At 36.8% G+C, this 25266-nt stretch overlaps 5 protein-coding genes and 1 pseudogene across 6 annotated transcripts; 5 read left to right on the forward strand and 1 right to left on the reverse strand.

Annotated features, from left to right (window-relative positions):
• Window positions 1-2919: 2919 nt before the first annotated feature.
• LOC117620125 (putative ABC1 protein At2g40090) lies at window positions 2920-7900 on the forward strand. Its single transcript, XM_034350241.1, has 12 exons — window positions 2920-3141; window positions 3409-3563; window positions 3764-3889; window positions 4083-4178; window positions 4323-4423; window positions 4594-4630; window positions 4906-5124; window positions 5573-5684; window positions 6268-6359; window positions 6448-6627; window positions 6839-6952; window positions 7330-7900. Exons 1-12 carry the CDS (start codon window positions 2958-2960, stop codon window positions 7534-7536), a joined length of 1623 nt encoding a protein of 540 aa, XP_034206132.1. The 5' UTR covers window positions 2920-2957; the 3' UTR covers window positions 7537-7900.
• A 1277-nt stretch (window positions 7901-9177) lies between these two features.
• On the forward strand, window positions 9178-12105 carry LOC117618578 (GDSL esterase/lipase CPRD49). The gene is made up of 6 exons (XM_034348215.1): window positions 9178-9439; window positions 9657-9734; window positions 10218-10358; window positions 10631-10707; window positions 10804-10953; window positions 11618-12105. The coding sequence occupies exons 1-6, from the start codon at window positions 9329-9331 to the stop codon at window positions 11829-11831; spliced, it is 771 nt and encodes a 256-aa protein (XP_034204106.1). The 5' UTR covers window positions 9178-9328; the 3' UTR covers window positions 11832-12105.
• Window positions 12106-12909: 804 nt separating this feature from the next.
• LOC117618388 lies at window positions 12910-13794 on the forward strand (annotated as a pseudogene).
• Window positions 13795-18890: 5096 nt separating this feature from the next.
• On the forward strand, window positions 18891-21702 carry LOC117618611 (DNA replication complex GINS protein PSF3-like). The gene is made up of 7 exons (XM_034348254.1): window positions 18891-18978; window positions 19567-19668; window positions 19773-19841; window positions 19925-20025; window positions 20364-20456; window positions 21172-21311; window positions 21417-21702. Exons 2-7 carry the CDS (start codon window positions 19624-19626, stop codon window positions 21524-21526), a joined length of 558 nt encoding a protein of 185 aa, XP_034204145.1. The 5' UTR covers window positions 18891-18978; window positions 19567-19623; the 3' UTR covers window positions 21527-21702.
• A 19-nt stretch (window positions 21703-21721) lies between these two features.
• Window positions 21722-22542, forward strand: LOC117618612 (protein EARLY FLOWERING 4). The gene has a single exon (XM_034348255.1). It carries the CDS (start codon window positions 21849-21851, stop codon window positions 22233-22235), a length of 387 nt encoding a protein of 128 aa, XP_034204146.1. The 5' UTR covers window positions 21722-21848; the 3' UTR covers window positions 22236-22542.
• A 235-nt stretch (window positions 22543-22777) lies between these two features.
• Window positions 22778-24576, reverse strand: LOC117618609 (peptidyl-prolyl cis-trans isomerase CYP20-1-like). Of its 2 annotated transcripts, XM_034348252.1 has the most exons (8): window positions 24405-24576; window positions 24237-24299; window positions 24085-24151; window positions 23884-23931; window positions 23761-23784; window positions 23467-23649; window positions 23240-23315; window positions 22778-23062 (listed from the first exon to the last, which is right to left on the reverse strand). In XM_034348252.1, exons 1-8 carry the CDS (start codon window positions 24483-24485, stop codon window positions 22924-22926), a joined length of 681 nt encoding a protein of 226 aa, XP_034204143.1. In that variant the 5' UTR covers window positions 24486-24576; the 3' UTR covers window positions 22778-22923. The 2 variants fall into 2 exon arrangements, with proteins under 2 accessions (XP_034204143.1, XP_034204144.1); XM_034348253.1 differs by lacking the exons at window positions 23761-23784; window positions 23884-23931 and having other exon boundaries at window positions 24405-24549.
• Window positions 24577-25266: the final 690 nt, after the last annotated feature.

A 25266-nucleotide genomic window follows, 5' to 3' on the forward strand; every position in this document is an offset into this window, starting at 1 on the left:
TCACAACTGTTTAATATATATATACTGCAAAAAGGGTATCCAATTTAAAAGTACCAGATTAAACACCTTCATCTTGGCATCATCGCACCTCTCTCTCCCTGATAGAACAAATCTTAAGTGACCTTTTGATTGCGTGGGATCGCGTTAAAACCACTCTCATGCCGCAGTCTGCTCCTCCAACTAGTCAAAAGAAAATTAAATTAAACTACGTCACTGCTTTTCACATGGATTAGATGTGGTGGTCAAATATATATATATGAATACTGGATAAGGACCAAACCACTTTTACGTAAGAGCAAAATTTAAAGGAAACAAATCTGGCTTTTGCTTGGTGGAAGCAGCCTTAATTTAGTTTTTTTTTTTTGGTCAAAAGCGTAAACCGTTGCTTCATATTTATGAATCATCCAAGTGTGTTGGTCTGGTTTGGTTGGGGTTGTCGAAGGGGAAGTGGTCAAGTATGACTAGAATATATATATATATATATATATGGGCATTTGGTATTTGGAGCCGCCTTTGGTTGGAGATATTGAGTCAAATGGCAGAAAATCAATGGCTAGATTCTAGAACGACATCATGTGGGTGTGGCCCGTGAAAACAACTTGGTAGTGCGACATTTGGTGCTTAATCATAAATTTTGTGCTAAATTTTTCTTATTATACTCTATTTTGTAGCGTTGTAATGTTGAAAATGCCATTGTTTGGCATGGCCATTTAAATAGTACATTAAAGAAAATATCATTATCATTTGTTTTTTAATCTAACCACCATTCCTTAATTCCATCAACCACTATTCTTTCCCTCGTCAACCATCATTTTTATTTTTATTTTTTCTTAATCCTATACTGGTCCTTTTTAAAAATATTGATCTTCATCACTAATTTTTGTACCATATATAAATTTTATATTCACCTATATTATCACACGTTACCGCATCATTGGAATTTCCTTCGGACTTGAGTTATTATTTGTCGGTTGGCTACATAACTAGTTTGTAGGTTTCTAGAAGACATTTCATAAAAATGCATGGGACACGACAACGTTTGAAATCCGATTCCACGAAAATCCGCGTTTGTGCACTACGAAACAAAAGGGGGACCTTCCCACCCTATGAGATTGGAAATTGAAATGTACTGCCACTATTACAATGACCGAGAGAGAGAGACAGATCACATCAAACATTGTTCCGGAGGAATCACAAGGCAGGCATTAATCATAGGTAGCTTACATACAAATGATACCATAAACAACACCAGTAAGATTGACTTTGTACGCATCTGAAATATTCTCAGCCAAAAGCCCAAACCAATACTTCTTTTAAGTTTTTCACATTGTGACTGTCCAATGAGGTATTTTCGTGATACGGGTTTTGTTAGCGTCTATTACTTACGTGAAATTTAATAATTATGTATTGCGAGCGTAATGAACGTAAATTTACCCCTACACTTGTTCCAGAATATTGAGATTGACTTTTGTAGATATTTATTCACATTGGTAATTAATTGGTGACATTGGCCAAACACGTACCAGCCTCGGAGTTGTCTACAAACACGCAAAAAAGAATGAAAAGCACGTCCCCCTCTAGAAAAATGAGGTGTGGCCCTTGGCTTAATACAGAATGGGGTCATATTTATGCACATACGCGTACAGCACGCGGAAATTTTTTATTTGGATGGGATGTTAAGTTAAATTAGTTTATAATAATAATAATAATAATAAAAAATATTAAAGACATTTTCTAGAAAAAGCAAAGGCGGGATGTGGCATGTCGCCCAATTTACCATTTTCTTGATTATTTGCCGTTATTTTAGTGTGGAAAGGTGTACGCATGGAGCGATGGACACGAATTTTGAGTGTGGATATGAACGTGTTGCGTAAAATATTATAATGGACACAGAGAGTCGGGGAGGGATTAGGTCACGCATGAGTCAGGAAATATGTGGCCTGTTGTCAATGGTTTTTTGGGTTATATAATCCTTCCTTTTATTTTAAAGATTTTAAAATACGATGGCAAAGATAAGAATGGAAAAAAGACAAGCCTGGCTGGCTCTGTCATGCCCTTTTGTCATTCACAAAGGGGTCTGCAATAATTTTGGAGGGAAGGTGTTTTCAAAGCAAATAATGGGGTGTGTAATGTTTTTAAAGATGCCTAAGCACTCTTCATCAAACTGACGAAGATTGAGAGTTGATAAATTTGGATATCCAAAAAACAAGTTGGGGGTGGATATCCAAAAAACACTTGGATGGAAATAGAATTCTTTTTATTTTCCCAAACTTATAAATCAATGGAAAATACTGACTCATTCTTCTATATCAATTGTTTAGAGCCCATGAGTAGAACTTTCCCTTAAAAATTAACTAATAAAGGAAGGTATTTAAGAGCTCTTAAATCGCTATACGATATGTTATTTTTTCAATGTAGGATATTGAATCCTAACATTCAACCATGCTTTCGTACCCAACGTTTTTTTTGACCCACTCTATCGATATTGGCCCGATGGTAAGCCCATTCCTTCCTTTAACACGAACTCATCTACTAGTGACATTATGCCAATACAGAATACCGATCATTTTAATCTAGCCTGTAGGTCGCCATTTTATGTGAAGTCGAGCCCAATTGCGTAGTGAAACCCAACTCATATCCAATTATTAAGAGCCTATGAGTAGAATTCATCCATAAAAAGGGGCTTGTAAGAGAAGAGTACCCCAAAAACTCTTAAACCGCCGTAGGATACATTATTTTTCCTTCCTTAAGGAGCCAGTTAATGCTATATGACATGTCCTTCTAAACTCAGAATTTCACTTGGGCTGTCTATAAACCAAGATCGGCCCAAATTCAATTTTAAATCTTATACGCAACCCAACCCGTTTATAACAAACGTCACCGTTGCGAACCTTCTATATTCTATTAATTTCCCTCGCGGCCTTCGCCTCTTTTTGCAGCGCGACGTGCCCAACGACATGGCCACGCGATCCTTATGGGGCGCTCGAACGAAGCTCGCTCTGTCGGCGACCGCGCTCATCGGCGGCGGAGCGGCGGCGAACGTCGCCACCTCCGACGACCCCTCCATGACTTTGAAGCTCTACGCAACCGTTCCCCCTCGCCTTATTCGCGACGCCATGACAGCCACTGCCATCGCCTTCGGTACTCTCACTTCACCCCATAAACTCTCCATTTCCTTCAAGCAATGCTCAATATTAGCGTTTAGGGTTCACAATACGTCGTCCTTCTAGCATTACAGTCAGTCGAGCATTATGTGCCTTAGCTTTAACTTTCTTTTTGTGGAAAGCCTTAGCCTTAACTTTAGCTTAATTCTGAATTTTTGTGTTGTTTTAAAGTTAGTTGCATCAGATTCATTAAATTTAAGTGAAAATTAGATTCTAATTGAGTTTCAGATTTCTTTGTGTTTAGATTATGAGTATTCACTGTGGGGACTGCCTGAAGGAAGCAGTGAGAGGGAAAAAACTAAGCATGAAGTTCACCTGAGGTCTGCACGTAAACTTCAAGAATTATGTTTCAGCAATGGAGGCATATATATCAAGCTCGGTCAACACCTTGGACAGCTGGTATGCTTTCAAATTTTTGAAGAAATATGCTCTGTTTGTTATATATACAGAAAATGGAAATGTAACTACTGTAATTATGTGTTTTATGTTGAATATGAAATGAGCTAGGGTAGAGCTAGCTTAATTCTCATCAGAACAGTATGTCTTGATTGAAAGCAATTGAAGCTGATTGGTTATTGTGTTGATTCAATATTATACAGGAATACTTGGTACCCCAAGAGTATGTACAGACAATGAGGGATTCCATGTTGAACAAATGTCCAGTTTCTTCATACGAACAAGTGTGTGAGGTCGTCAAGAAAGAGCTTGGAGATACGCCTGATAAAGTATGTAATCTTGGTTGTACGTGTTTATCTTAGTATCCCATACGTGCAAACATGCTGTTTAAGCTCTCTTAAATGCTCAATTCCCTATCAGCTACTTGATAATTTTTTGCTTTGATGAATTTCAATAGTTTTCGCTTTGATGAATTTTCACAGAGGTTTTGTTCGTGTTCTGAGATAAGCCTTTTGAATGCAGATTTTTGCTGAATTTGATCCTGTTCCAATAGCAAGTGCTTCCCTTGCACAAGTCCATGTTGCTCGCAATCATGATGGCAAAAAAGTGGCTGTGAAGGTCCCAGTTGTCAATTTTAACTCAAATAAGGGTTTTTACTACTAGGTGCAACCAAGTAGTCATTCAGATTTATTCAAAATTTTAAAACATGCATCTTTCTTATTAGAGTTTCCTTTCTCTGTCCAAATAATTTTCAACTTTTAGGTTCAGCACACTCACATGACAGATACTGCAGCTGCAGACTGTGCTACTGTGGATTTTATTGTGAACACCCTACACTGGATTTTCCCTTCTTTTGATTACAGGTAGTTCTGCCAAAGCTTTCATACCTGTTAATTGTCTTGACTAGTTTCTTATTAATGAAAATGTTACCATGTTCGACTTGCTGACAAAGCATAGATCTTGTTTACATGCTTAGAAATGAAAGATTTTGTGGTAATTGTTGCTGTTTTTTAATTCCTACTTTCATGAACAGGTGGTTGATTGATGAGATGCGTGAAAGCTTACCAAAGGCAAGTTGCATAAATATCTCTCACCCTTGATTGGATTCTTTGTAAACTTGTAGAAATCTGTCCACATTATGTGTCTATTAGTCTAAAATGTTTATATGTTCATAAGTTTCTATTGGCACAAAACGTATTTTCTTAATATGCCAGTGATCGAGAAAACATGTGGACTTTGGACCTCATCTTAACCATGAAGTAGTACTCTATCACTACAAATATGTGTTACCTAGTATTTTCAGTAGCTTTCTTGACATTTGATCATATGTGATTGTGGCAATCAGGAACTAGATTTCATAAACGAGGCCCAGAACAGTGAGAAATGCTTGGAAAACTTTCAGAAGCTTTCTCCTCATATTGCAGCTTATGTATATGCACCAAAGGTGTATTGGAATCTAAGTACCTCAAAGTTGTTAACCATGGAATTTATGGATGGCGCAGAAGTAAATGATGTGAAGACCATTAAAAGACTTGGAATTCAACCTGATGAAGTTGCAAGATTAGTAAGTCCATGAGCTTCATGTCAAATTCTGACAATCTATATTTAGACAATCATGTTTTCTAAAAAATTTGTTTGGTTTCATTCAGAATTACATTTGCTTCTTAAAGATCCCTTTCATCATCAGTTGACTACAACAGCATATTATATAATAGTGCAAATTGATTTGACTGTGCAAAATGAATTAAGGTATTAGGACATTGGAACCACAACGTTGGGTCTATGAGTTTCTTTTCTTTTTTCTTTTTTCCTTTTTCCTTTTTCCTTTTTCTCGAATCCTTTGGTCTACTGTTGAAGGTTGAAGCTAAATAGATAGACCCTCACTAAAGGCTGGTTTTGGACTCCTGTGCCCCCTTTATGTTTTCATTATATGTGCTTCACTTTCCTTGTGAGGATATATTCTGACCAAGTTGTGCAACAAAAGAAACTAAGAATTGATGTACTTCATGCAGGTTAGTGAAACTTTTGCAGAAATGATGTTCAAACACGGGTTTGTGCATTGTGACCCACATGCTGCCAACTTGTTAGTCCGTCCTCTACCTTATAGTGGAAAGAGCATTCTAGGTGAGACTCTCCTGCATTGTTGAGGTTATCATTTGAGAATTTTTATAGTAATGTTATTTTACTTTTACTTTTTAGTGATCACAACCGAAAGTAAACCGTAGCCTGGCTTTTATGCAATTATAACACCCACTGCGCTTTTCTGAGAGCAAGTTGGCATATCATCTTTCATGATATCTTTATCGTGCTAAGCATCTGAATCACGAGGATGACTACAATACTGCTGAAAAAACTTGTTTGGTAGTATTTGTGTGTTTTCAATCATATTTGGGTTTTGAAAACTTACTGTGATAGTGATAGTTTGTCATAAGTAGATGCACTTTGTGGTCATAAGTATGAAGCATAATATAGCCAGGTCATCAGTAGTTGAAAATTCAAGTCTCTATGTTCTCTAAACCCTGAGAAATATTATTTCAGAACTCCATGTAGAATCTGATGTTGTTGACTTGAATGTGAAGTGTATTACATCTCTGTTGTACTCATACAGTTGGTGGATATTGTGCCCATTGAGCTTTGTTTTATTATTTGGAACATTATGTAGACCATGCCCAACTCAAATAGTTTTTCCCCACCTTCTCGTGGACAGGCAAGAAAAAACCACAGTTGATACTTCTAGACCACGGTCTGTATAAAGAGCTTGACTTTGAGACCAGAACTAACTATGCTAAACTGTGGAAGGTACACCATTGCTTTTCTTGGAATAGTTTGCTTCCATATTGTAGCAACTTACTTTGCTGTGTTCTCTATGTTGTTATGATTGTTGCAGGCTTTGATTTTTGCTGATGCCAATGCAATAAAAGAAAATAGTGCAAAATTAGGTGCTGGAGAGGATTTGTATGCATTATTTGCAGGGATTCTTACTATGAGGCCTTGGAATAGGGTCATTGACCCAGCTGTTGATCATTTGGTTATACAGGGCAGCGAAAGTGACCGTTCAGAACTGCAGGTGAGCTCTTGCAATGGGTTCAGTGCTTTCACGATGTTTGCAATTTTTGAGGCCTGAGTTATATGCTGTTACAATGTTGCTGATTCAGTTCTAACCTCAGTGAGAAGCCTTGTACTCCTCGCAATTAAAACTCTTGTTGATGTGGATGGTGTCTAAATGATAGTTTATCACTTTCACCTGTTTAAACGTACCTTAATGTTTTGTCTGCCAGATGTATGCTTCTCAGTATTTCTCTCAAATCTCAGAGCTTTTGAGGAGGCTGCCACGCGTGATTCTTTTAATGCTGAAGACAAATGATTGTTTACGATCAGTTAGCAATGCTCTGGTATTACTTTGCTATTACCTTTTTAGTGCTGTTACCATGGAAAACCTGATTATAGTAAGATAAGCTTGTTTTTCAACTTGCTGTTGTGAGTACTTGTAGCCTTTTTTGCTGTCTACCTAAGATGTATGTCAACGTCCTGACAATGCGTGAGTGGGTGGAATAGAGCATGTATCTGGCTTGATACCCCAATCATTTATGTGCCCCATTTTGTAGCTGCAGAGTTTAACTATATGGCTTTCTAAAGTCGTATCAAATTTTGTCACATCCTGTGAGTCGGATTTCAGTCGATAAGGGTTTTTATTGTCTCCATAGTTTGAGCTGTCTTCTACTTTTAATTTTTGACTTTTGACCTTGAACCTGAAATGCTTCTCAAACAGTTGCAGGTACCTTCTCTTGAGACATTCATGATCATTGGAAGGGTTTCTTCTGAAGCAGTCATTGAGGCAAAGCTATCACAAAAGAGATCCTTCCTGCATTGGTTGAGTGCTTGGTTAGACAAAATTCTGTTGGAAGCTCGACTTTTTACAATGCAAGTAGCCTTGTGGCTTCTACAAGGCAGGAAATCTTTGTCTTGGAGAAACTGAAAAAGTACTGCACAAACTCAATTTCTATAACTCACAAACTAAGGAAACTATAATTATTTCTTTGTTCGTCACCCAAAAATGGGCACACATATTCATTGTCTCCATAGATCAAGCCTCTCCATTACACAGGCTCTCCGATCATGGATTGATAGACGATTTTTTCGAGGCATCGGAAGGAATAAATGAAATGTATTGTATCATTTTTCTTTTATACATAATTACTCTCAATGTTCTCTGGATCTGATCAATTTTATAGAACCCCCATCAAGGGAGAACTGTATGGACACTGGGCATCAGAGATATTAGTTATGTGCTTATACGCAGAGAGAACTTTTAGACTTTTGAACTGATATGAGTTATATCATAACCTCTTCCTCTGGTCATCGAAAATCACACATGCATCGGGTATGCTATGCGCCATTTGCCCCCCATAACCAAAGGGTTTGTTTGGTTGCAGACTCAGGTAAACCTTTCCTTATTCAGGGCAAGAATAGAATAGCTGGGAACAAGATGGAATATATGTCTCTTCTGGTGGTGGTTGGCTTATTAATTCCGGTAGGCTTTATTGTCCCTTTACGATGGTTGTCCAATCTACTAAACTATTGTCTACTTCTACTTTTGTTTGCTGATAAATTCTTGGTTGGGTGTGTATTATTATGGTACATTTTGGATAGTGAACTTTAACGACGAAAGCTGCAAACTTTGCTTTCACCCTTCATGGAATTAAATCACCCTCCAAAAAAAACTGAAGGAGAAAGGGACACCTTCATGGGTTCATGTTATACTTGTCCAATTCGAACCCCCATTGCATTCCATTTAACTTTTGCCTAGCTGAAAAAAAAATATATGAGAGGCCTTATCTGACGGTGGGTATTGAAAGCCAATGAATGATCAAATCTTTGTTCATTTATTGGCTGGTTAATAGTTGGTACGTGAATATAAACAAGTCCCCATCAAAAACAGATTTTTTTAAAATTAAAAAAAAAGGTAAAAAGAGAAAAACAAGTAATAAGGTACATTAAATGTGAATGGGTAGTTGGTCAGCGAAGTTGGTGACCTATTTAGTATTTACTAGCTTTCACCTTCTCCATACACACCTACGCCCTTTCTATCTCCAACTTTATTTATTTTCCAAGGGACAAGGTATTTGATATAGGATATTGTTTGTCTCTTTCTGTAAATAATAATTTGACATATATATTATGTAAAAATAATTTATAAACAAAAAATTTATGTATACATGTCATATTACTATGAACAGAAATATAGGAATTTTTACTTAAATGATGAGGAAGGAAGTATTTTCCAATTGACTTAAGTTGAATGGCAAGAGGCTACATCTCAAGTGTTGGCTTTATAAAATAATAAAATAATAATGCTTTGTCTGGATTTCCATTGGCTGATTGCTTAGGGTGTGATTTCATGTAGTCCTATCAATGATTCTTCGACGGTTAAATTAGTGAAAGCTTGAAAAGTTGCCTACCTTTTGCAATGTGAGGGAAGAATATTAACTTTTAACTCCAATTGTGAATTAAAATATTATTTTATTTTATCATGTTTAATTTGTTTCTGGTCAATGGCCAACCATAATACCAAAACTGTACGTCATATTATCATGGCAATGTGGCAATGCCACTCCTTTTATATATAACTACAAACGAAAAGAAAAGAAAAGAAAAGAAAATTAGGAGCTCCCACCGAGGTGCAGGTGGTAGTGGTACTGTTCATCCTAACATTCTTCTCCACCCAGTCCAGTGATTCAACCGCTTAGCTTTTAGGGAGACTGAGAGAGATGGTGGGACCGGCGAGGCCTCTGTTTGTTCTGTTCGGATCCTCCATAGTCCAGATGAGCTACGACCACGGCGGTTGGGGTGCCATTCTCTCTGACATCTACTCTCGTCGAGTTCTGTCTCTCACTCTCTCTCTACCCCTGTTTTTTCTCACTTGGGTCGTTAATGTTGCTTTCAAGTTTCGATTTTTCCCTGTCAAACTTCACACCTAGCTATCAAATTTCTCATCTTTAAAGGCTCTTTCTTAGAAATGGTTCACTTGGTTTTCAAAATCTCATTCTAAATTTTAATTGTTTCATCCCATCTTGTTGGGTTTTTTATTTGTTTCAGGCAGACATATTGTTGCGTGGTTACTTTGGTTGGAATTCCCGGCGAGCTGTAGAGGTCCTAGATCAAGTTTTCCCCAAGGTATTATGCTTTCATCAGCAACAAATAATATTCTTTTCACTATGTGCTTGATCAAGTTTCTTTATAATATAATTATTGGAAGCATTAGAATATCACACACAATAATTGTAATGTTAGCATCTTTGGAGAACAATGGTAAACAAATAAAATCTTTGTCAAAGAGAAACACGAGATGGGTTGTGTTGTGTTGGATCGAAAGATAAATTCACCAACATTAAGTATTATGCATCTATGGTGTCTGGTGATGTTTCTTCTGATTGTAACGTTTTATAAGAACTTAACATGTGCAAACTAGATTCTTTGTCTGGTGACATTTTTGTTTTGTTTTTCGGTCAACAGTAAGTCGCATCCTTTTGTGTATTATAAGATTGCAAACTTAGATTTTTCTTTGTTTAGGCTATTCTTTTCTAGTCAATTATTTAGGCTTTAATAATGTACACAGCGTGCTCTGACTCGACTGATGCATTTGTGTTCTTATTCTAGGATGCTGCTGTGCAACCTTCTTTGGTGATTGTATATTTTGGCGGTAATGATTCTATGGGGCCTCATTCATCTGGCCTAGGCCCTCATGTACCACTTCCTGAATACATTGACAACATGAGAAAGATTGCAAGTCATGTCAAGGTACTTTTTCTCACAATCAAAATAATTCAATGTTTCCGTTAGTTAGAGCTATAGATTCCTGAAAGGGATGACTCTTGAACTTTTGAAGATGAATTTGATTCATTATCAAGAATAATGAAAAACACATGTTTTCATATGTAGTTGCAATAATTCGATTCTGGTTTTGTTGCAAATAGGTTTCCTGTAGGGCTATCCTGAAATGAGAGTATCCTGCTCGCATATCTAACTGAGAATAATTTAATGCATTCTAACACATATATATTTGAAAGCAGAGCCTTTCAGCCTCAACACGCACCATTTTTCTTAGTTGTCCTCCTGTGAATGAGGCGATAATTCGTGGAAGTACAAGGTGCTCGGATGCCACTCTTGTAATTACAGTTTATCTTTGCATATGTCTATGACACAATTCCCATTGGAAATTCTTGTTTTTCCTCTTTGAAAACAGCGGGATTTTCAGCGAGATAGTAAGAACAAACGAGTTATGCCAACAGTATTCGGAAGCTTGTATAAAGCTGTGCCAGGAAATGGATATCAAGGTTGTTGATCTTTTTACTGCATTTCAGAAAACAGATGACTGGTTGAACGCTTGTTTTACGTAAGTTAACTTGGCCATATTGCTCTCTCATTTTTGCTAATATGCTCAACTTTGACATTTGCATTATATAGCTTTTAAATTATCAATTGCTCTGCCTAATACTTTAGTTTTTTCTTGTACCTTATATATTTGTTTCTTCACACACCTTGTGTTGCTAGTGGGGTTTTACTAAAGCGGTAATTTATTCCTGGAGTGATGTTTATACTGATAATTAGCCATAATCTTTATGTTTGATTGCCATTACACCTGCAGACCGCAGGCGTCTGGCTACAGGTGTGCCTATCTGGCACATAATCAAACCCTTTTAAGCAGACTTGTGACCTTTCTTTGATTCAGTTGTGAAGAGTGTTTGTTTTTCAGTCAATAGCTCATACAATATTATTTGATCCATCTATTTGAGGGAAAAAATGTTTAATGTCCTCTCTCCAGAGAGAAGGCTTCATTCCTCCATCCATTGTGGGTAACTTTCAGATGATCTTAGGCATAGGATTTGAAGCAATGTGAAGTAGGGATGAAATCTATTGACTGATGTTAAGATATCTCTTTGAAGGTGTCATTATGGACGTCTATACTGAACTAAATCTATCAGTTAATGTTTCATGTAGTTTCAATTAGTATCTTATTTCCCGGCATAAAGAAACTCGATCTTGGTTATCTTTTCCAGAGATGGGATTCATTTATCTGCTGAAGGGAGCAAAATAGTGGTGGAAGAGATACTGAAGGTACTGAAGGAAGCTGACTGGAAGCCAAGCTTACACTGGAAATCCATGCCATTAGAATTTGCAGAGGATTCACCGTATGATCTTGTTGCTGCTGATGGAAAGACAACATTAAATCCCTCCAGCTGGACTTTTTATAGGGAGATTGAGTGGGACTAGTTCGGAGAGTCAATGTTCCACCTGTGCTTGAATAGAAGATAGAAGTATCTATTGTTGCATGGAACACTAAAACTAATGAAAGAGTTTTGTGAAAGGTCCATGAATTTTATTTATTATTTTTATTTCGCAATTGTTTCTAGTAGCCTCAATGTTAGCTATAATTTAGTAAACGACATCATTTGTAAGCTTTGGGCTTCTCCATCGTTTAACACATTGATAATGGTACCAGTGCTACTGGGGAATAGTAATTTCAATAATTTGATTTTTATTATTATTATTATTTTTTTCTTCCTGTTTTTGCTGGTTTCTGACTTTAGTGTTCCGAAGTGGTAGGCCACTCAATGAATGTGTTTTGAATCTAATTTTCCATGTCCTAAAAAGAGTCTTGCTGGTATTTACTCTTTTTAACCCCCAACAAAAACATTAACTCTCCTCCCTAGTTTCTTCTAGGTTTAGAGTCTGAGAAATATATATGGGAGAGGGAAAGAGACAACTCACAACTACTATCAATCACACTCAAATACATAAAGAAGGAAGTATATATATGTTTTACGATTTTAATGCTTCAGAAATTTTGATTGTCATGAATTCGGATATATTTAAACAATATAGCTAAATATATTTTAAAAGTTGAAGAAATAACTCTAGCCCAATGGGCTAATAGTTGTAAATTAGAATGGGACGTATCGGATATTCCCCAATATCGCTTGTATAAATAAAATAATTGAAGAAATAACTGTAGCCTAATGGGTTAAAGTGGTATTTTAGTGCTAAACCCTACAATAATCTGACAAAATTGTCACATTAAAATTTATAGCACAAAGCAAAAATTCCAAAAAATGATACACTTTTGAATTTTAAATAGTACAGCTGAATGGTAAGACTGTTTAAATATTCGAACGTATTTAAAAAGTATAGCTGTATTTAAATGGTATAGCCGCGCGGCTATACTATTGTAATATATTCAAAATATTTAAATATTATAATCTAAATTTATATTTTCTTTGTTCCGTGCACAAATATTAGTTCTCTCTTTTGAGTCATTCAGTCATTGAATTAGTACTATCCATCATCTGATATGCTGTTAATTGAGAAAGTTTAGAAGACTTTGGATAAGGCTACTCGGACATTGACGTTCACCTTGCCATTCCCTATGCTTGCTTACCCTTTCTATCTGGTGAGACTTCTGTCTGGCTTCTTAGTTATTTACATAATTAATGAGCTTGGGGATTTCCTTCTCTGATTGGGTATACGATGCTGATTTCTTTCAATCACAGTGGAGTCGAAGTCCAGGAAAGAGTGGCTCTCATCTTGATCCAAACAGCGAATTGTTTGTCCCAAATGAAAGGAAAAATATCATTACCTCCACTGCCTGTTCGTCAGCAATGGCTGCGCTGCTAGTCGGTCTGTCTTTCGTGATGGGTCCGGGCCAAATGCGTAAGCTTTATGGCTGGTATTTTCTATTTCTTGCGCTTCTACATAATTGGCAGAAAATGAAAATCTCTACCAATAAGTCTTCATTCTCTCATTCTCACATTAATGTCCTTGGACGTGACAGGAATGGAGTTATTATCTAAGAGGAGGATTGACAACCCTCCATCGAGACTACGGATTGATCAACAACATCCATCATGACATTGGAACCCATGTCATACACCACCTGTTCCCTTCAATCCCACACTAAAACTTAGTAGAAGCAGTGAGTACCACGAATGCCTAAACACCAGTTAGCTGGAACATTTTGATATGGTTCATGTTCATATTAATCTTTTCAAATGGAGGCAGCTAAGCCTGTGCTTGGGAAGTACTACAGAGAGCCAAAGAAATCTGGGCCTCTCCCACTTCACTAATTAGGAGTTCTTAACTTATAACAAGCATGAAACGTGACCATTACGTCAGTGATACTGGTGGGGATGTTGGATATTATCAAACTGATAAGAAACTCGCTGGGTCAGAGTTTTGATTACATGAAAAAACACTGTATTCTAATTTTATTGTTACTTGACACACCAGTAACTAATTGGCCATGGCGTTAAAAATTGTACGAATGTTACAAGAGTTCAGAAGTTCAAAATTTTCCCGATATATTCAAAAAAGAAAAATATAAAATAGAAATAATAAGATCACAAACTTCCTCAAGTCTCACTCTCATAGAATAACCTTTGAGTGCCATTCTTCTTCTTCTTCTTCGGCCAAACTACGATTTTTCTAAAAGATAATGTTTGACAAGTGGCGCTAAAAGAGGGAGGGTCTTTTCCTTTTTTAGGAATAGTACAGCCGTACGGCTATACTTCATTTTAAATTTTTTTTCCCAAATGGACCTTGTGATGACACGTGGCGCCTGGTGGGTGGGGTTCCTCTGTTTTTATCCTTAAAAATAGTATAGCCGCGCGGCTATACTCAGTTTTTATTTATTATTTCTTTAATCTTTGTATTTATTAAATAGTATAACCGAGTGGCTATACTACGATTTTTAGATTAAAAAAAATAATGTTTGACACCTGGCGCTAAAAGAGGGAGGGCCTTTTCTTTTTTCACAAAACAGTGCAGCCGCACGGCTATACTCCCTTTTTTATTTTATTTTTTTCAAATGGACCTTGCGATGACACGTGGCGCCTAGTTTGTGGGGTTCCTCTGCTTTTATCTTTAAAAATCGTATAGCCGAGTGGCTACACTCAGTTTTTATTTTTTATTTCTTTAACTTTTGCATTTTTTAAATAGTATAGCCGTCGATTTTCATAAAAAATAATGTTTGACACGTGGCGCTAAAAGAGTGAGGGTTTGTTATTTTTTTCAAAATAGTACCGCCGCACGGCTATACTCCCCTTTTATATTTTTTTCCAAATGGAACTTTTTTTATACTCAGTTTTTATTTTTTATTTCTAAAACTTTTGAATTTTTTAAACAGTATAGCCGGGCGGCTATACTTCGATTTTTATTAAAAAAGTTTGACACGTGGCGCTAAAAGATTGAGGGTCTGTTCTTTTTTTCAAAATAGTACAGCCGCACGGCTGTACTCCCTTTTTCCCAAATGGACCTTGTGATGACACGTGGCTCCTTGTGGGTGGGGTTCCCCTGATTTTAGCTTTAAAAATTGTATAGCCGCGCGGCTATACCCAGTTTTTAGTTTTCATTTTTTATTTCTTTAATCTTTGTATTTATTAAATAGTATAGCCGCCCGGCTATATTATGATTTTTAGGGGAAAAATGTTTGACACGTGGCGCTAAGAGAGGGATGACCTTTTCTTTTTTTTCAAAACAGTACATCCGGGCGGCTATACTCCCTTTTTTTCAAACGGACCTTTTAATGACACGTGGCGCCTCGTGGGTGGGGTTCCACTGTTTTTATCTTTAAAAATAGTATAGCCGCGCGGATATAATCAGTTTTTATTTTTTATTTCTTTAACCTTTGTATTTATTAAATCGTATAGCCGTGCGGCTATACTTCGATTTCTACATATATATCCAAAAAATTCTTTTACACGTTTTTGAATTAATATATATATTATATCTTTGATATAATATTATATTTTGATCAATCTTCCAATCGAACCATGGTATCTAAAACAAATCAAGCAAAATTGGCACATTCGTCATATAACTACCTAAAAATGTAAAAGGGGATTTTATTAATTAAATTGGGTTACGAACGAATTTTTCAATAATACATTCGTGTTCTATACACGTCTCACGTTTTTTGAAAAGCAAATATACAATAGTCGTATTGTACTTGTACATACAATTTCGAATGTTTTATACACGTAGTTTTTACAAAAATTTCAACAAGACACACAAAATTCCCGTGTTATACAAATAATTCTCACATGTTATGGAATAAGAATAACGTATGTTATAAAAATTATATGAAAATATCATATAATGGAAGATTAATATCTACTTTGGATATGTTGAAACTAGCAAATTAATATTTCTAAGATACAAACTAATGCAATTAGGATGGTCCGTTTCGATTTTTTATTTTTTATTTATTTAACCCTTGTATTTATTAAATAGTATAGCCATACTTTGTGATGACACGTGGCGCCAAGTGGGTGGGTTCCTCTGTTTTTATCTTTAAAAATAGTATAGCCGCGCGGCTATACTCAGTTTTAATTTTTTTATTTCTTAAACTGTTGCATTTTTCAAATAGTATAGCCGCGTGGCTAGACTTCGATTTTTAAAAAAAATGTTTTACACGTGGCGCTAAAAGAGTGAGGGTCTGTTCTTTTTCTCAAAATAGTACAGCCGCACGGCTGTACTCCCTTTTTTCCCAAATGGACCTTGGGATGACACGTGGCGCCTAGTGGGTGGGGTTCCCCTGATTTTAGCTTTAAAAATAGTATAGCCGCCCGGCTATACCCAGTTTTTAATTTAATTTTTTATTTCTTTAATCTTCGTATTTATTAAATAGTATAGCCGTGCGGCTATACTCCCTTTTTTTCAAACGGACCTTTTAATGACACGTGGCGCCTCGTGGGTGGGGTTCAAATGTTTTTATCTTTAAAAATAGTATAGCCGCTCGGCTATACTCAGTTTTTATTTTTTATTTCTTAAACTTTTGCATTTTTAAAAAGTTATAGCCGTGCGGCTATACTTCGATTTGTATAAAAAAATAATGTTTGACACGTGGCGCAAAAAGAGTGAGGGTCTGTTCTTTTTTTTCCAAAATAGTACAGCCGCGCGGCTATACTCCCTTTTTTTATTTTTTCCAAATGGACCTTGTGATGACACGTGGCGCCTAGTGGGTGGGTTCCTCTGTTTTTATCTTTAAAAATAGTATAGCCGCTCGTCTATCCTCAGTTTTTATTTTTTATTTCTTAAACTTTTGCATTTTTTAAATAGTATAGCCGCGCGGCTATACTTCGATTTTTATAAAAAAATGTTTGACATGTGGCGCTAAAAGATTGAGGGTCTGTTCTTTTTTTCAAAATAGTAGAGCCGCTCGGCTGTACTCCCTCGTTTCCCAAATGGACCTTGTGATGACACGTGGCGCCTAGTGGGTGGGGTTCCTTTGATTTTAGCTTTAAAAATAGTATAGCCGGGCGGCTATACCCAGTTTTTAGTTTTCATTTTTTATTTCTTTTAATCTTTGTATTTATTAAATAGTATAGCCGCGTAGCCGCGCGACTATACTACGATTTTTGGGGGAAATGTTTGACACGTGGCGCTAAGAGAGGGAGGGCTTTGTCCTTTTCTTCCGAACAGTGCAGCCGCGTGGCTATACTCCCTTTTTTTTTTTTCTTTTTTTTTTCTAACGGACCTTTTAATGACACGTGGCGCCTCGTGGGTGGGGTTCCTCTGTTGTTATCTTTAAAAATAGTATAGCCGCGCGGCTATACTTCTTTTACATATATATCCAGAAAATTCTTTTACACATTTTTGAATTAATATATATTATATCTTTGATATAATATTATATTTTGATCAATCTTCCAATCGAACCATGGTATCTAAAACAGATCAAGCAAAATTGGCACATGTCGTCATATAACTACCTAAAAATGTAAAAGGGGATTTTATTAATTAAATTGGGTTACGTACGTATTTTTCAATAATACATTCGTGTTCTATACACGTCTCACGTTTTTTGAAAAGCAAACATACAATAGTCGTATTGTACTTGTACATACAATTTCTAATGTTTTATACACGTAGTTTTTACAAAAATTTCAACAAGACACACAAAATTCCCGTGTTATACAAATAATTCTCACATGTTATGGAATAAGAATAACATATGTTATAAAAATTAAATGAAAATATCATATAATAGAAGATTAATATCTACTTTGGATATGTTGAAACTAGTAAATTAATATTTCTAAGGTACAAACTAATGCAATTAGGATGGTCCTTTTCGATTTTTTATTTATTTATTTAACCTTTGTATTTATTAAATAGTATAGCCGTTCGGCCATACTTCGATTTTTATAAAAGATAGTGTTTGACACGTGGCGCAAAAAGAGGGAGGGTCTTTTCCTTTTTTAGGACTAGTACAGCCGCACGGCTATACTTCCTTTTTTTCCCCCAAATGGACCTTGTGATGACACGCGGCGCCAAGTGGGTGGGGTCCATCTTTTATCTTTAAAAATAGTATAGCCGCGCGGCGATACCCAGTTTTTATTTTTTATTTTTTTAATCTTTGTATTTATTAAATAGTATAGCCGACCGGCTATACTGCAATTTTTAGGGAAAAAAAATCATGTTTGACACGTGGCGCCAAGTGGGTAGGGTCCATCTTTTTATCTTTAAAAATAGTATAGCTGCGCGGCATGAAAGACGGCATGAAAGATGAAGAAAAATTAATAAAATAAAAACAAAAAAATTATTTTTAAATTTTACTTAACAATCATTTGATATTAATTTGTCCTTACCAGCCCTTAAATGTCATATGAATCATCTGATTCTTGACTGGCATTGGCCTAATGCATGAAAGCACTTGTGATAATAAGAGTAGAACGGAATTATTTCTGTTCTTAATATGGAGGAGACATAAAGCCAAGCCAGAACTAAGCTGGTGGGTGTTGATGAGTTTTCTGCATATTTTTAACATAAGCCAACTCACAACAACTAACAATTGCAAGAGTAAATCAGAACAATACAATTAGATCACTCTCAACAAGTCAACTAGCATCCACTGTCCCCAGAGAGAGAGAGAGAGAGAGAGAGAGAGCGAATTCTTCCCTCAAAGCATCTTCTCTCTTTTGTTTTTCCATACTTGAACGTTCTTGGACAACTGCAGCTTTTGTTTCCAGTCCTAAGCCTCCTCTTGAGCAGACTGAGCTTGCTTCAACAGAACTAGCTTGATCTTCATCAGCCTTGTTTTTTGATATGACCTGAATAAGCCGCTTTAAAGAATATTTTAAACGTATAGCCGCACGGCTATACGCTTTAAAAATAAAAATATAAACAAATTAAAAAACGTTTAGCCGCTCGGTCGTACTATTTAAAATAAAAAAAATAAAAACTACAGTATAGCGCTCGGCTTTACTCTTTCAAAATTTAAAAAAATGTATATATTTTTGAGTTTCCCTCCTTTTCATTTCATTTCATTTTTTGGATCGTCTTCCCTCCGTTTTAGTTAAATCTCTCTCGTCGGCCACAGATTTCACCCCCAAAAAAATAAAAAAGGGAAACAAGAACTCAGGTAATTCTGAACTTCGATATAATTAATTTCAAGCGTCATTTCAGATTGAATTTTAGAGAATTTTAGTTCCATATTTTTGCTAGCTATGTGATGCTGTAGATTCATGGTCCGCTTGATCTGATTCTTGCTTTTAAAGCTAGGATTAGTTGGATATGTATGTTTTACTAATTGGGTATTTGTGGGTTTTATCTCTTTTTCTGAGTAGTCTTTACCCTATACTCGGCCAGAGAAAGAAAGAAAATAATTATATATGCTTCTTCTATGAAATCAATAAGGTCTGTTTCTTGCCTGCAACTTGTTTGTCAAAATGCTTCATAGAGTTCATAACTTGTTGATATTTGGTATCCCTTCATTTTGAATTGGCATAAACAAGAAATCTTGAATCCGTTGGTTCGATATGTCTGTAGAATCCAATTACACATCGCAAACCGAAATTTTTTCAAATGCAACACTGTCACATAAATATGGGAAATCCTAAGCAATTTAGACCGCTTTAAATACCTTTTATTAAACTAGAATGTCAAAATTTTAGCCTTACATTCTATGTGTCATTTTGGGTTTTGCTGGCTCATGGATCCGTTGCTGCAGGAGTCTGTCCTGGAGAAGGCAGGGAGCATTGTACGGCGAGTGGGATCTTTTCTGAAAATGGCAAGTTACTATGACATTGATGATATTCTTGTGGAGGAACAGGTTAATTCCCGTCTCTTTGTATCCTTCAAATCTAAACTCCATTTGCTTTATTTACTTGGTCATTTTAATTTTGTGTTCTAAACATGTTTGCTGTTTCCAAGCAGCGTGTCCCAGTTGTTTTCCAGCAAGCAGTAAATGGGGTTGATATTGATCCTAGTGCTGAAACCCATTGTGTAAGTGACCAGAGTGGATTTGCAGTGAATGGCTTTTGTTCAAAGGAGATATTTTCTTATATCTTCTTGGGCCTGTATTTCAGGTTGAACCCGGTTCAAAGGTAGAGCTGCCTTACTGGCTTGCTCATGAGTTACACCTCAGAAAAGTAGCAAAGATGAAGGTTCCTGCATGTTTCAATCAAAGGTAATGATCTGTATAGGTTTATTTCAAAATAATTTATGGCCATTTTTTAGGGCTGAGTTGCAGGGAGATTCATTCTGGCAAGTGGTAATTGGTTTTCAATTATTTTCGTCTTTGAAATCTGATATCCAGACATTTCTTCTATGCGTTATATTATGTTTTAATTGTCATATCATTGAATTTATTAGTTGGTATTGATCAAACATAGTTGTTGCCAGCCCCCAGGCATGTATTAGATTTTGGGGAAGACATGAAGAGTGACTTATGTGATTCAAGTTCAAAGTTCAAAATTAGTGATTGGTATTACATATTTAACCCTTGTAGATTTCTTCTTTTGTCAGAACAAAACTGGAACTTGGGGCTGATGGTGCATCTGTGGATTTAAGATCTCGATGTCTATACTTCTATGAATTTGGATGCAAGATAGCACCGCTGTGAGTCTCTCTCCTACCCATTTCTTGTATACATAACATCATCAGTGTGTTCTTTTTATGCTTTCTTTGAATTATCTTTTAATAGGTGGATATTTCATATAAATGAACCCTAGTGTGGTAGAGGGTTGAGAAAATGGTATATGACAAGACTCCCATTCTGGATGAACTGTTTTCACTGTGAATTGTCATGATCTTGTTCTTTGTCAATTTGAAAATGAAAACTATCCCTAAAGTAGTTCAATTTCTCCAACATCATATGTTCATGCTATTGAAAATTCTGGTCAAGGGATATAAAACCCTGAGTTTCTCCTATGAAAGCCAGGTCTATACAATAGATTAATGTGTATATCTGACACACGAAAGTAAATGAGAAAAACGCTAAAAGCGAAAATAGAAAAAGGAAAACCAAGATGTATAACGTTGAGAATTGGACATTTATGGGTTGGCTTGGCACTCTTGGTTTAACATTTGGACCTTCACTTTGTAGACTTGGCCTAGTGTGGTTTATGATCTGGTAGGAGGGCATTTAGTGTTGACTGATGCTTCTTGTCTGAATCCAAGGAAATACAACTGGATGATTTATTTTCTGTTCTTGTTTTTGGGTGGTAAATTGGACACTCAACAATCTGTGCTGTTCACATGTACTATTTGTGGCCAGACAAACTGATTCTAACTAGTTTTTTCTTTATTTTGTTTTAATCATTTGGATGGATAGGGTTGGTGATAGGGACATGGGATCATTCCTATTATCTGCATTTAGGACCAGGTATCAGAAAATCCTGGCAAAGGCACATAACGCAGCATTTACAGCACATTCAAAATTGCTGTCGTACTTAACAAAAGAAGAAACTAATCGTAAGATTTATATCACCCTGCATGTTTTATCATATCTTTCATCACTGTCTCACAAACTTCTTCTATATGAATGTTGACCCAAAATGGTTACACAATTGTTTTTAGTGTATGAGGCAGCTCAGTCGTCAATGGCGGCCTTTAAGAAGTGGCGGATAGGCGGCCCCCGATTCGAGAGAGCTTCTGTACTTGGGAGGAAGAGGAAGGAAGCCAACTGACTAGTTGTACTGTACCCTCTACTCTACCTCTCATCTGATCCATCCTTTCTGAATCATTGTCCCAATATGTAATTTTACCTACATTGGAAAAGCTAGTTGGTAATTTTGCTGAAAGTTAATGAGATCATTGTAATTTTAATTAAACGTCATTATATAATTATTTGCACTTAGCATTACTAGTCTGGCACGCACCTATTCATTTATCATTTTATCTTTAAGGCAAACAAAGAGTATGAAATTTATTTTGCGGTCCCTGGTGATGTATTTTTGATTGCTAGATATTTGTTTCCTTGTCCGACCCGACCAATAGCGCACGTTTTCCATGCTCATGACCACCCGGGATTCCTCCTCCGGAGCGGAATCGGGCATGGACTTCAACCACCACGAAACCCCAACTAAACGCAGCGTTTCGGGCTCACCCTCAGTCGACGAAGAAGAGGAAGCCGAGGATGCGGAGGTGTGGGACCAGTTTAACCGCAGGTTCCGCGAGGTACAGGCCGTACTGGATCGGAACCGAGCCCTGATCCAGCAGGTGAACGACAACCACCGCTCTCGAGTCGCCGACAACATGGTCAAGAACGTGGGTCTTATCCAAGAGATCAACGGCAACATCTCCAAGGTCGTTTCGCTTTACTCCGACCTCTCCTCTAATTTCTCCACCTTCTTTCACCACCGCAATGACAACGCCAACGCCAAGCCCACAAACTAGTGTCGTTTTTCAGTAGAATGTACTCCAACCCCATCATCATTTTGGAGTTTGAGTTGAATTCAATAGTCGCAAGCAGCTAGGGTTTTGCAGTGTTGTAATAATAGTGTTTGAGTCGTTTGGTGCGGGTTAGGCCAATTGGTTAGGACGGGCACCTATGTCTCGTAAATTTGATTATTTAGTTCAGACTGTCATTTGTATTAAAACAAAAGTGTGTGTTTGTGTCTGTTACTTACCAATAATAAATCAATGAACCAATAATATGCTGTATTGATTGGTTTGTTGTATGATGCAATTAGTGTGTTGTTTTTGCTCGTATTTCTTGCTAACATGCCCTCCTTGATAGTTCAACAGATTCCATAGGTTTGGACTTGTGATATTAAAAGACCTGCTCAGAATCAGCAGGTCAAGATAGAATGTTTAATTTGAATTGTCTGAGTTTGAGACCTGAAAAAACAAAAATTGTTAGAGGTTAAGAAACCAAGTTCTTGTTTGGGGTGGTGTTTTAAGGATGTAATTGAAGAAGTGAGCCACCCTTAGCCAAGTAACTGAATCAAAGACTCTTTTTGAATGATAGTAAATACACATCAGTATTGTCTAACATGAACAGATACATATGTTATGTTGAATAACTTTTCAAAGAAAGAAGAATCCGCTTATCATTTGTATGAAAGAACATTAGTACAAGAAGTCACAATGGAAGTTCGCCGCTGTCTGTAATGACAACCTTACTCTTAGGCACCCCATTCTGTCCTCCTACTTCTTCAACTTTGTACACAACATCCATTCCAGAAAGCACCTTGCCGAATACGACATGCCTCCCATCCAACCTTAAAATCAAAAGCAAAGCAAAATGTAGGATTTCAAGTTAGAAACCTTCCATTCAAAGATGGAGGCTAAAGCATTCCTGTCAGCACCATAACCTACTTCGTAATCAGACGACTCGATCAATCTAGTTGCGAGTTCTAGGATTATATATTCCCATAAATGGAAATAATGAAACGTACCAGCTAGTTTTGACAGTTGTAATGAAGAACTGAGATCCATTCGTGTCTGGCCCGGCATTTGCCATTGACAAAATACCTGCTTGTCAGACAGAGAGTTTAAGATTCAGATAGGCAAGAATACACTTCGCACATTTTGCAGTTTTAGCTTAACTTGAAGCCCAATAAGTCTACATTTTGGAAGAAATTTTGCAAGAAACTATCTAGGTATATGGAAGACTTCAGCTTGCCTGGCCCAGTGTGCTGTAGTTTGAAGTTCTCATCTGCAAAGCTATCGCCGTAAATTGATTCTCCACCTCGTCCATCACCAAGAGTAAAATCGCCTCCCTGTATCATAAAGCTGGGAATAATCCTATGAAATGCACTTCCTTTGTAGTGAAGAGGCTTCCTACTCATTCCAGTTCCTTTTTCCCCTGAAACCCCGAGGGCTCGTTAAAAATTGAAAATAACAACAACAAAAAATGCAGTGGCTTCCATGCAAATAATCAAAGATCACAGTAAGGGAGCTAAAGTTACTTGGCTACCCGTGCAAAGTGCTCGAAAATTCTCTGCATTTGAAACAGAAAATTTTGATTAACTCTTTTCATAGTAATATATCTCAATGGACACACACAAGAAAATTGTCTGCACTTTACTGGGGTACCCACCTATGGTTTTAGGAACTGTTTTTCCAAAGAGACCCATGACTATGCGACCTGAAGCAAAATAGAACATGAATAATATAAAGGAAACAACATTGCCTCTGCCAAGTAATCTACCACAAGCACAAAATTCTCAACTTTGAATTGAAGTTTAGAAGTTAGTGGGAGAAATTAACAATGGGTTTTCATCTGACGAAGAATTCATACCAATGGGTTTTCCGTTGATTTCGATATCGAAGTAAACTTTGTGGGTCACTTGCTCCAAATCCTCTTCCTGTCAAACATGGAAACACCAAATATTATAAGCTCTGGAAATTGGTTTCCACAGAAAACTGGTTGTTAAGAACAAGAATCCCCACCTCAAGGATCTCGCTTTTGTCAATTTTTGGCTCGTGCAGAGCCCCATCGTCGCCAAATCGAGTCTGAAATCAAATCCCAAGACAATCGTAAAAGAACTTAGAGAATATGTATCTTGAAGAGAAAATAGGATTGCAAAAAATAACAACAAATAGCGTTGGAGTTTCTACCACAACTACAAATAAGGTGCCGAAGAGCAGCAAAACCCACAAAACAGCTGCTGCCGAAACCAACCTTCTTCTGGTGGTCATCTCTCTCTGCTTCCTCTTTCCAAGTCCACTGGTTCACTGCATTGGTAGACTTGCACGCTGCGCTTGTGAGTCTGCGACTGTATCTCTGTGTCTGTGGGCCTGTCAACTGGATTAACGTATGTTTGAAAGCTGGGCCCAAATATCAAACCTTGTCCGGACGTCTAAACCAAGCCTCTCTTTTTTTGGGTCGGTAAACAAAGCCTATGGTAACTCGTCTATGTTTGAGCTTTTTTGGGGTACAAAATAAATGGTCCTTGTCTCTTCGTTTTGCTAGACTTCGACATTTCAATTTCTAATTACAATCCTCTTCAAACTTACAACGATTAGAATAGTTTAGAACATCATTTTATAAAAAAATAAAAAAAATTATCCTTTCAATTAGAACTGTATTAGGCGAAAATAAAATAACCCTAATTATTACTTAGATTGCCCTAAACTATTGGCGGGTGAAATGTTAACTATTCAGTACAGTGGACAGATAAGTTGTCGTATTTCCTTGTTTTGCACGTAGGACTGGGACATGCTTCCGATTATGCCAAGTGGATTTAAGACCGAGTTTTGTCATTATCGAACTTTTTCATTGCCTCTTCGTTGATCCAAAAGTCTTGGCAGCTGCAGGCAGATGTGTCTTGTATCAATCTTATTGTATGACTTTGCATATTCCGAATAGGATCGAATTTATTCATCATGACCAACCAACGTGTAAATAAAAATGTTGTTAGAAGAAGAGTGCAAAATAATGTGACTGAAAAAGCAAAGTCATTGAAGGAACCTGGAAAGA

Source organism: Prunus dulcis, chromosome 2, assembly GCF_902201215.1.
Source record: "Prunus dulcis chromosome 2, ALMONDv2, whole genome shotgun sequence".
Taxonomy (NCBI): domain Eukaryota; kingdom Viridiplantae; phylum Streptophyta; class Magnoliopsida; order Rosales; family Rosaceae; genus Prunus; species Prunus dulcis.

Bases quoted from the DNA above. Each gene is read 5' to 3' on its own strand.
- LOC117620125 (XM_034350241.1), top strand. From the start codon at position 2,958: ATGGCCACGCGATCCTTATGGGGCGCTCGAACGAAGCTCGCTCTGTCG. The intron at 3,890-4,082 runs GTATGTAATCTT...TTTTGAATGCAG, and splicing joins TTGGAGATACGCCTGATAAA to ATTTTTGCTGAATTTGATCC. The intron at 5,685-6,267 runs GTGAGACTCTCC...TCTCGTGGACAG, and splicing joins TAGTGGAAAGAGCATTCTAG to GCAAGAAAAAACCACAGTTG.
- LOC117618578 (XM_034348215.1), top strand. From the start codon at position 9,329: ATGGTGGGACCGGCGAGGCCTCTGTTTGTTCTGTTCGGATCCTCCATA. The intron at 9,735-10,217 runs GTATTATGCTTT...TTCTTATTCTAG, and splicing joins TAGATCAAGTTTTCCCCAAG to GATGCTGCTGTGCAACCTTC. The intron at 10,359-10,630 runs GTACTTTTTCTC...ATTTGAAAGCAG, and splicing joins AGATTGCAAGTCATGTCAAG to AGCCTTTCAGCCTCAACACG.
- LOC117618611 (XM_034348254.1), top strand. From the start codon at position 19,624: ATGGCAAGTTACTATGACATTGATGATATTCTTGTGGAGGAACAG. The intron at 19,669-19,772 runs GTTAATTCCCGT...GTTTCCAAGCAG, and splicing joins ATATTCTTGTGGAGGAACAG to CGTGTCCCAGTTGTTTTCCA. The intron at 20,026-20,363 runs GTAATGATCTGT...TTCTTTTGTCAG, and splicing joins CCTGCATGTTTCAATCAAAG to AACAAAACTGGAACTTGGGG.
- LOC117618612 (XM_034348255.1), top strand. From the start codon at position 21,849: ATGCTCATGACCACCCGGGATTCCTCCTCCGGAGCGGAATCGGGCATG.
- LOC117618609 (XM_034348252.1), bottom strand. From the start codon at position 24,485: ATGACCACCAGAAGAAGGTTGGTTTCGGCAGCAGCTGTTTTGTGGGTT. The intron at 23,932-24,084 runs GTATGAATTCTT...ATTTTGCTTCAG, and splicing joins AATCAACGGAAAACCCATTG to GTCGCATAGTCATGGGTCTC. The intron at 23,316-23,466 runs GCAAGCTGAAGT...TCTGACAAGCAG, and splicing joins ACTACAGCACACTGGGCCAG to GTATTTTGTCAATGGCAAAT.